At 38.2% G+C, this 8,639-nt stretch overlaps 2 protein-coding genes across 4 annotated transcripts; one reads left to right on the plus strand and one right to left on the minus strand.

The window, feature by feature from the left end:
* Positions 1 to 799: 799 nt before the first annotated feature.
* Positions 800 to 4,732, plus strand: LOC102706161 (putative vacuolar cation/proton exchanger 4). 3 transcript variants are annotated; one of them, XM_015833953.1, is made up of 14 exons: positions 800 to 869; positions 1,005 to 1,081; positions 1,858 to 1,899; positions 2,044 to 2,265; positions 2,353 to 2,420; positions 2,504 to 2,532; positions 2,637 to 2,833; positions 2,905 to 3,114; positions 3,241 to 3,375; positions 3,540 to 3,656; positions 3,747 to 3,800; positions 3,950 to 4,066; positions 4,164 to 4,260; positions 4,388 to 4,732. In XM_015833953.1, exons 2-14 carry the CDS (start codon positions 1,022 to 1,024, stop codon positions 4,411 to 4,413), a joined length of 1,374 nt encoding a protein of 457 aa, XP_015689439.1. In that variant the 5' UTR covers positions 800 to 869; positions 1,005 to 1,021; the 3' UTR covers positions 4,414 to 4,732. The 3 variants fall into 3 exon arrangements, with proteins under 3 accessions (XP_015689439.1, XP_015689438.1, XP_015689440.1); XM_015833952.1 differs by having other exon boundaries at positions 807 to 1,081; XM_015833954.2 differs by having other exon boundaries at positions 807 to 1,081; positions 4,391 to 4,732.
* Positions 4,658 to 8,206, minus strand: LOC102706441 (protein PHOSPHATE STARVATION RESPONSE 3-like). Its single transcript, XM_006646805.3, has 8 exons — positions 7,839 to 8,206; positions 6,389 to 7,102; positions 6,046 to 6,262; positions 5,870 to 5,946; positions 5,742 to 5,781; positions 5,567 to 5,627; positions 5,412 to 5,481; positions 4,658 to 5,198 (listed from the first exon to the last, which is right to left on the minus strand). Exons 2-8 carry the CDS (start codon positions 7,052 to 7,054, stop codon positions 4,914 to 4,916), a joined length of 1,416 nt encoding a protein of 471 aa, XP_006646868.1. The 5' UTR covers positions 7,055 to 7,102; positions 7,839 to 8,206; the 3' UTR covers positions 4,658 to 4,913.
* Positions 8,207 to 8,639: the final 433 nt, after the last annotated feature.

Raw genomic sequence — 8,639 nt, forward strand, 5'->3', positions numbered from 1 at the left:
CTATTGTGGGGGTAGAAAAATATGTCTATCTAAAAATCAAATTTAATCAAAGAACTAACCAATAAAGTAAACTATTTACATCATTATAAATATCTAGAAGTAATTTAATACTCCTTCCATATTTTTTTATACGACATCGTTGACTTTTGAATCTACGTTTGTTCGTTTTATTCAAAATTTATATCTAAATATGCGAAATTATAAAACATACTTAAAGTTCCTATAATAATAAATCATATTATAACAAGATAATTAATAATTACATAATTTTTTGAATAAGACGAAATGTCAAACGTGGACCTAAAAGTCAACGGCGTCATATAAAAAAATATAAAGGTAGTATACGATACAAGTAATTTGCACATATAATAAAAGTAATTTACAACACACACATAGCATCTAAATAATTAAGAAAATTTTATTTGAATCTTAGGTGTTCGGAAATTTAGGTGGTAGGTAGTCAAGCTAATCAGTGCATATGCGTTGCAGTGCCCCTTTTTCTATTATCTAAAAAGACATATGGATAATTTTGTTGCAATATATTCTTTTTCTGCTTTATATCTACCGGATGAACCATGCAAATTTGTTGCAAATTTAACCTTGTGTGCAATCTCTGCATCACCCAAAAAAAGGTTCTCTGTCGTATATCTCTGCGTCAAGCTTCTACAGTTGATACAACAATGTGGTCAAATTTAGCTTTGCCTGTTTGGCAATCTGTCAGCGACAAATTCGCTGAGACCGTTGAGGACTTACTCTCTCTTCTCTCTCTCTGCTTCCCAACCTGCACAGCCCAGAAGAAACATGAAACAGGCGAAAATAATATTTTGCAGAGACGAAATGTCATATCCATCTCAAACCTGATCATGCATGTAACCTCTCGTCCTCGTGAACCAGTCTCCTTTCAGAATTCTGAATCTAATTGTGATTAGATCTAGGTTGTTGCATTTCAAGAAAGGAAGGGTGTGATTTCTAGTTCTGAATTTTGCCTTCTTCCCCTTTGTGAGAATTGGTTTTCGATCCGATGACGACGGACAGCTCCGATTCCAGGAGGCTCTTCCCTGGCCGTCAGAATTCCCATCAGGTTCGTTTCAGCTTCATAATTGTTGTGTAATTTTCACTGCAATCAAATCAAGAATCGTTCTGGGGTTTGCTTGCAAGTTGGAACATTGTATGCTTCAGAAATAATTTAACAGTTGGCATATTGTACATGAATTCTTGCAAAGTCACAATGTATCGACCAGAATTGGGATTAAATCATTGTGCATGCATCCTCGGAAGATTTATTACGACAGTGGCAGCCATGTCTTACTGTAGTAATTTTTTCTTTTTAATCCAACAAACGGCTTGCATGTAACTATAACAAAGAAAGATTATTTTTCTTCAGCCCAGCCAAAAAAGATTATTTTTCTTGTTAATCCAGCAAATAATATTATTGTCCTTATCAAACAGCAGTTTTTTTTTTTGGTTTGGGCTATCAAACAGCCGTTGACTCATATAGTACAGTTCTTAGGGCCTTGAACATTCAGTTAGCAGTCATTAGATGTGTAATTGCATCAATAGTTTTGCAGAAACTTGCATCCCTCTACACACATTGCAGTGGCATCTCAGAGACTGGACCAGGTGGCATGAGAATGTTTTTACCTAGGACCATGGGTGGCGGTTTAGTCTACGAATTGATAATCATTGATATCTTTGCTCCTGTAATTTTTAGTGACATTGTGTGTGCGTGTTTTGGCTGTGTGCATCTAGTTATGCAGAGGTCGCGGGTGATCTTAGTTTGGTTCTATCATCTTGATAATTGACTGATTTCAATAAAACTTCCATTATCTAAAAAACTGAGTGATGCTAATTTCACAGATGGACAAGATCAATGGAATGGGTCCAGAGTCTACCAATCAAGTGAGCAATCATAGTCATTTCTAGTAGTGCATTCAGCATGAATTCTCCATTGGCAATATTATGCATCTTTTCTTGACAACTTTTCTTTTGGTTTCTCCATACTCATTCACTGGATTGGTTTATACTGATTTTCCTATAGAACAGCCCCCTTCATTGGCTAGTAGACCCGGTGAGTCCGAGGAGGAGGCTCTTGTTACACCAGAAGGACTGTCCCCCAGAACTGGTGCTTTCCAAATATATGCAAGCTATGTGAATTGGGAGATATTAGGCAGCATGATGAAGATTGTGTTTCTCAAGTCCAAGCTCAATGTGTTCATACCATGTGGCTTTTTGGCAATCCTATTCAATTATGTGACCCAAAGACATGTAGGCACACCAAATTTTCATCCATTTCAATTACTTTTGCAGAATTGTGCTCTTGTCTTGGTGCTACTGATTTGTCTCCTTTTTAAGGGCTGGGTATTTCTTCTGAGCATGTTGGGTATTATTCCTTTGGCTGAGAGATTGGGTTTCGCTACCGAGTAATTGTTGCACATCCCCCTCTTCTTGTTCTGATTTTAATTGATCTTTCAATGAATATTTGACACTTTTCTTCTCATTGCAGGCAGCTGGCACTCTTCACTGGTCCAACAGGTATTAGCTCAGTTTCTTTTCTTCTGAGATATTCTTATCTGGGTTGCATTTACATGACCATGTGTCAGTTGCACTGTTGTTGACTTGGCCAATTTCATGTGAAGCCGGGGGACTACTGAATGCTGCGTTTGGCAATGCAACAAAGTTGATCATATCAATCCATGCATTAAGGAGTGGAAAGCTAAGAGTTGTGCAGCAATGTCTGCTAGGATCAATCCTGTCAAACTTGCTTCTTGTTCTTGGCTCTGCATTCTTCAGTGGGGGGCTCTCTTGTGGCAAAATCATGCAGACCTTTAGCAAGGTGACCATCCTTCATTATTTACAGGATTTCATGGTGAAGAAGAAACACTGCTTATTCTCAGTTGTCGGCAGGCAGATGCAGTAGTGAACTCTGGATTGCTTTTGATGGCAGTGATGGGGTTGCTCATTCCTGCTGCTCTGCATTACACTCATTCAGAGGTTCAATTTGGCAAGTCGGAACTAGCACTGTCAAGGTTCAGCAGCTGCATTATGCTCGTTGCTTATGCCTCCTACCTTCACTTCCAGTTGTCGAACAACCGACATCGCAATGAAGCTATTGTGGTAAGTCTGATGGTATGATGGACTACCATACTATTATAGATATTGCATTTGTGATAGATTTCTTGGACTACTGTCTGTTCATTTCTTTGAAAGATTCTGAAGTATTTGTATATGCCTTTAAACAAGAGAGAAATTCAGAATGATGGGGACGACAATGATGACGCAGTTCGTGTGATCTCCAAATGGCAAGCCATTGCCTGGCTTGCAATTTTCACCGCTTGGATATCAATGCTCTCTTACTACTTGGTCGATGCAATAGATGTAAAACTTTCTCCATCCTTGTTTTTTTTTTTTTGCTTTGGTGTGTTGTTTATTTGCAGTTTATGACAAGAATATATACCCGTATAATGGAAAATTGTGATTTGTGTGGATTAACCTTGCAAGTTTTCATTTTGGCTGGGCCATTAACCTCGCAAGTTTTACAGGGGGCTTCCAAAGCGTGGGATATACCAGTTGCATTCATCAGTGTTGTTTTGCTCCCAATTGTGGGGAATTCTGCAGGACATGTTAATGCTGTCATTTTTGCAATGAAAGACAGATTGGTTAGCAGAAGCCTGCAATTGGCAAAAATTTTATAACTTTTTATTTACACCAAATATGTAAGATTCTTGAGTTTCTCTTTTTTGGCACAGGACATTTCTCTGGGAATAGCAATTGGATCGTCAATACAGATATCCATGTTTGGGGTGGGTTGCTTCTTGTACTGTATGCTGCCCTTCTTCGAGTCATCTTAGCTTATGAGATTGTACATTTGTACTATGCTTACTAGCTATCAGTAGCTGATCATGAAATAGTCTTGTTTTGCTGACATACACCTCTGGATCTCAATTTGTAGATACCATTTTGTGTAGTGCTGGGATGGATGATGGGCAAGCAAATGGACTTAAACTTCCATCTCTTTGAGACTGCAAGCCTCTTGACAACTGTACTGGTTGTCGCATTTTTGTTGCAGGTACTAAAATCACTGCACAAACAGAGCATTCTTTTAAGACATGATGTGTTTGATTTCACATGATTTCAAAACATTCTTTTGAATTATGCACTTTCAGGATGGGACTTCAAACTGTGTAAAAGGGTTCATGCTATTTCTTTGCTATCTGATAGTATCTGCCAGTTTTTACGTACATGCTGATCCACACACCAAGGGTAAGTTACTCAATTCTGACATTTGTTTTGTTTATGTGCAACATGAAACTCTTATCAATAGAGAAATGAGCAAGTTCAATAATATGGTCATTTTGTATAATGCATTCACAATGGGAATTTTGTCCAGCAGGTGATAAGCCTCCTCAAAACTAGGAATAATCTGGAACAACATCGAGATGTTACAAGATCTCTACTGTGTTACCTCATTTGTAGTCAGAAAAGGAACTAATTGCGCTTATTTTTACTGAATTTTCAGTGCTTCAATCCTCACATTTAGAGGTTTTTCAAGCACATATGGTGTTGTAGATAAGCAGAAACTGAGCAGAGGCTTAACATCAGTTGTGTAGGCAGCAGTTCCCTTGCTATGTTACTGGCAGAGATTAGCACAAGCAATAAAACATTCTTAAATTTGGCATGAAGTACTGTTATTATGGTAATCGGATTTACAGAGTGAAAGAAAGTATACAGGAAACTAATGGCAACCATGTCTTCATTGGTTCCATTTTTATCTGAAAGTTAGTCATATATATGTAACCAGTCATAAAAAATGTATACCATAAAGTCGCTAAGATCAATTTCTACACTAACTCATGGAGGTACATCAGAAGAAAGCAAACATACAATTTCAAGCACTAGATTTTACAAGGCCATGATTATTCATCAAGTACCATTTCAAGATCAGCCTGAGGCTTTGTCTTTTTGTTATTAATTTGTGAATGACATTCTGGATCAGTATCTGGAATTTTGTACTTAGATAAAAATTCTGAAGAGGTTTCTGCTTTGTTCTTGTTTTTCTCCATCAGTGCAAATTCAGGAGATTCTCCTTCTGTTGTAATAGTTCTTGAGGATAGGGATTCTCTTGCTTTCTGTTGGTCTTCTAATATCTTCTGCAAATATCTTGCATGTTCCTCTATGCGCAACTGTAATTGCCTTTGTACCTGATGGCCAAGAACAATGTCAACACTGTCAACAAGTTTATCTAAATATAGTATGTGGCTAGGCGCGGTAATGAGAGATGCTGTTTAAATTTCTCCAAAAAGAATATTTGTGTAACTTCTAATTCTCGTCGAACCATAATCAGCAAACATTTGAACATACAGTGTCACCTTAATTAGCTTACAAAATAGTGCCATCACATGTCTAATGCTTACCTCTAGTTGTTCATGGAGTTGTTTCTGAACCTCCATTTGCATCCGAAGAGCTTCTGCCATTTGGGCATTCCTAGGAAATAGAAAGAAATATGAAGTTTTACAATTTATGCAGGGTGTTCAATCTTAGTCTGTCTGAAAGGGAGGGAGATGCTCACTTCTTTTTTACATGATCATTTCCATTAGCTGATTTTGTTTTCTTTTCCTCTTGCTTCTTGTCTGGATTGGGGATGACCAATAACTTCCATCAGAATTAACAGTTAACAATTACCCACAAAGCTAATTTCCTATTCTTAAGATATTCAAATTTCTTCATTGTGTTAATTTCCTTACCTTCTTTTGTCTCTGGAAGATACTTTGCGAGCCGATACTTCTGCATTGTGACATGTATAACCATAAAAAATGATGATTTTACAGGATAAAGAATTGACTATGCATCAAAAGAAATTTCACTGAAGTACCTGTAAGTGGCTCTTTATATGATAGATGGTCAAGCCCTCTACCTTCATAAGCTTCAGAACACCCTTGGGAGTTGCCTCTACAAGATGTATCAAATAGAACATTACAAGGATGCTTTCATTTCCTCAAGATCAAATTCCTATGAATGAACCAGACTAGACTAGAGTGATCACCCTACTTTCTGGCCCTTCAAGCTTGTTCACCGCCTCTACGAAACGCTCGTGGAGCTCCTGTGTCCACCGCAGCCTTGGTTTGTTACATGATCCTGTTCCAGATGGAGACCGAGATGAACTCAACTGAAGTTTAGCAGGAGATCCTGTATCCTGCATGTCCTCCTGATCAGAGCAAGATGATGCTGGAAGAGACAGAACTTGCGATGGTCTGTCGTAGATGTCCTAAGCAAGAACAGATTGAAGTTTGGTGATTAAAATGTCAATCTAGTCATGATAAGACTCATAAGTGAAATAACAAAAAAAAATCAAGTACTGAATATTCATTAGGTTATGGGATATATAACTCACATCTAGCCGAGGACTTTCTTCATTGTTTGTGATCGCGATTCCGAGTTGTTCAGACAAGAACTGAAACTCCATCTGCTCATTGTAAGCCATGGCACTGCTTTCCCCATGGAAGCTAAGATCTGAAGAGAGGTTAAGGAAGTCCTTCAGATCATCTGTATGTTCATCATCACCATGACCACTATTGCTGAGATCAGAACCAAGAAGCAACAAAGAGCTGGATGATTGCCCAGCTGAATTCTGCTGCTGCTCACATTTAGGAGGATGGGGCAGAAAAGGCAAGGCACCGGTTTTTCGGCATGAATTAGAGTTCTTTGATGATGAGGTGTAGAGTCTTGTACAAAATGTAGAAGAACTAGAAAAATCTGGGTCCGAAAAGTCGGCTTGCGACATGTGAGAAAGAGAACTTTCAGGATACGAGTCAGGACTAGATGACTGAGGATTAAATGGGAGAATCTTTGGCAGACAAGATGAACTGATCAACTCAGTCTTAATATTTGAGGATTGGATAGCACATGGTAATGAGGTGCTGTTTGTTGAACCACAGAGATCAGAGTTAACATTGGACAGATTATGAACAGATAGCTGTGGAACAGTGCATGTGTGTGCCATTTTGTCAGGGCCGCTGAATTGCTTTACAGCAATGACACTCTGTGTGCTCATGATCATTTACACCGTTCAGTACATGAGAACTGAGATGGAATGCTTGCTCCAAACCTGCACTGACAGCAAATGTTCAGTCAAGAGCACTGAAAATTTCAAGCCTTATCAGAGCATGTAGTCCAAAATGTTTTCTTTTTTTTTTCTGTCATAAAACAGACTGAAATTCAGAAATATTGGTACAGAAGCCCAATCTTGTCAATTGGGCATTTCTGACACAAGAAATACAACTTGGAGCCAAAAGAATAGATAGCTCAGGTTAACTTAAACTCATGTGCTGAAAATAGTAAATTATGGATAAAAGAAAGATGGCCATGATTTGGACCCTTCAACAATATCCTTTTTTAGATGCAATAAGCCAACAGAAACCAGCTTTTAATTCACAAGAGCAGTCTTGTCTATTCACAAGCCAAAACTCAAATCAAAGTTGAGAAAAATATAAACAAATACAAGCCGACCATGAAAATTTTGGACTGTTTGAGGTAAAACCACATCAATTCAAGGCCATGAAATTCTCTTTACCTAGAAAGAGTTACGCAGTTCACCAAAAAAACCATGATAGTTCCAACCGATAACACTAAAGAAATCATAAATGGGAAGAACTAGAATCTGAAAGAGAGCAGAAGAGATAAGCAGCTGCAGCTCTCTCCAAATCAAAGACACAAAGAAACTCAAAAACTCAACTTGTGAACCATAAGAACAGGACAGTCCACAGCAAATCCAAGAAAGAAGGAATCCAGGAAGGCTAGAATCCATGGAATGAATGCAAGCAAGATGGGAGATCCAACTCCACCTTATAACCAAGAAGATGATGAGTGCAGGAGATTCAGAACCAAGACCCTGTCAGTCCTCCCACAGCTCCTCTGAATCCTCTCTTCTCCTATCCAAACTCTCTCTCTCTCTCTCTCTTCTTCCTCTTCTCTCTCTTAAGTTACTCCTGTCTCCAAATGATTGGTACCCTACTACTGTCCTGTGGCTGTATGCCTATATGATGGTTGGTTGTTTTGACTGTTCTTACTCTGAAGTACACAACAAGCTGTTGCTTTCTGTTGCTTTTGTGCTACTATGTTTTTGGACAAATTTCAGTATGTTAATTGCCAATACCTGCAATCTGCAGGGAAAAGAATGCCAAATTCTGAAGAAATAAGCAAGCCATCTTGTGTTCCATTTCTCCCGAGGTATCACCTGCAAGTTAGCATGCATGCTCAAGCAAGTTTTGACAACTTGGTTTTTTAAAAAGATAATAAAAACTGTATTGATCTCAGTCAACTTGATGCTTTTACAAACCAATCAATTTATGTTCACATTTGTTTTAATAATCAATCACACGCATATTTTTCTTGTAAGCTAAGTGCTCTTATGAAGTAGTAGCAGAATTGATTATTGTTAATCACAGCTAAGCTGTGACGAATAGGAAAGAACTAATACTTTCTGACCTGATGCAGAATACCTTAATGTCCAAAGCAATCGAAGCCGTCGCTTGCGTGATGGGTTGAACAAACAATTAAACTGTATGATGCCGTCAAGTTAATTAAGATTTCAAGCCATGTACTTAGATTAGAAATGATTATTGAAATGGCCTAGCACTTGTGCT

The sequence above is a fragment of the Oryza brachyantha genome, chromosome 2 (assembly GCF_000231095.2).
Source record: "Oryza brachyantha chromosome 2, ObraRS2, whole genome shotgun sequence".
In the NCBI taxonomy this organism is placed as follows: Eukaryota; Viridiplantae; Streptophyta; class Magnoliopsida; order Poales; family Poaceae; genus Oryza; species Oryza brachyantha.

Excerpts from the sequence above, each read along its gene's own strand:
- LOC102706161 (XM_015833953.1), top strand. The coding sequence starts at position 1,022 with ATGACGACGGACAGCTCCGATTCCAGGAGGCTCTTCCCTGGCCGTCAG. Across the intron at positions 3,115-3,240 it reads ATCGCAATGAAGCTATTGTG|AGAGAAATTCAGAATGATGG; the intron begins GTAAGTCTGATG and ends CCTTTAAACAAG. Across the intron at positions 4,261-4,387 it reads TGCTGATCCACACACCAAGG|CAGGTGATAAGCCTCCTCAA; the intron begins GTAAGTTACTCA and ends AATTTTGTCCAG.
- LOC102706441 (XM_006646805.3), bottom strand. The coding sequence starts at position 7,054 with ATGATCATGAGCACACAGAGTGTCATTGCTGTAAAGCAATTCAGCGGC. Across the intron at positions 6,263-6,388 it reads AAGAAAGTCCTCGGCTAGAT|GACATCTACGACAGACCATC; the intron begins GTGAGTTATATA and ends GTTCTTGCTTAG. Across the intron at positions 5,199-5,411 it reads AACTCCATGAACAACTAGAG|GTACAAAGGCAATTACAGTT; the intron begins GTAAGCATTAGA and ends CTTGGCCATCAG.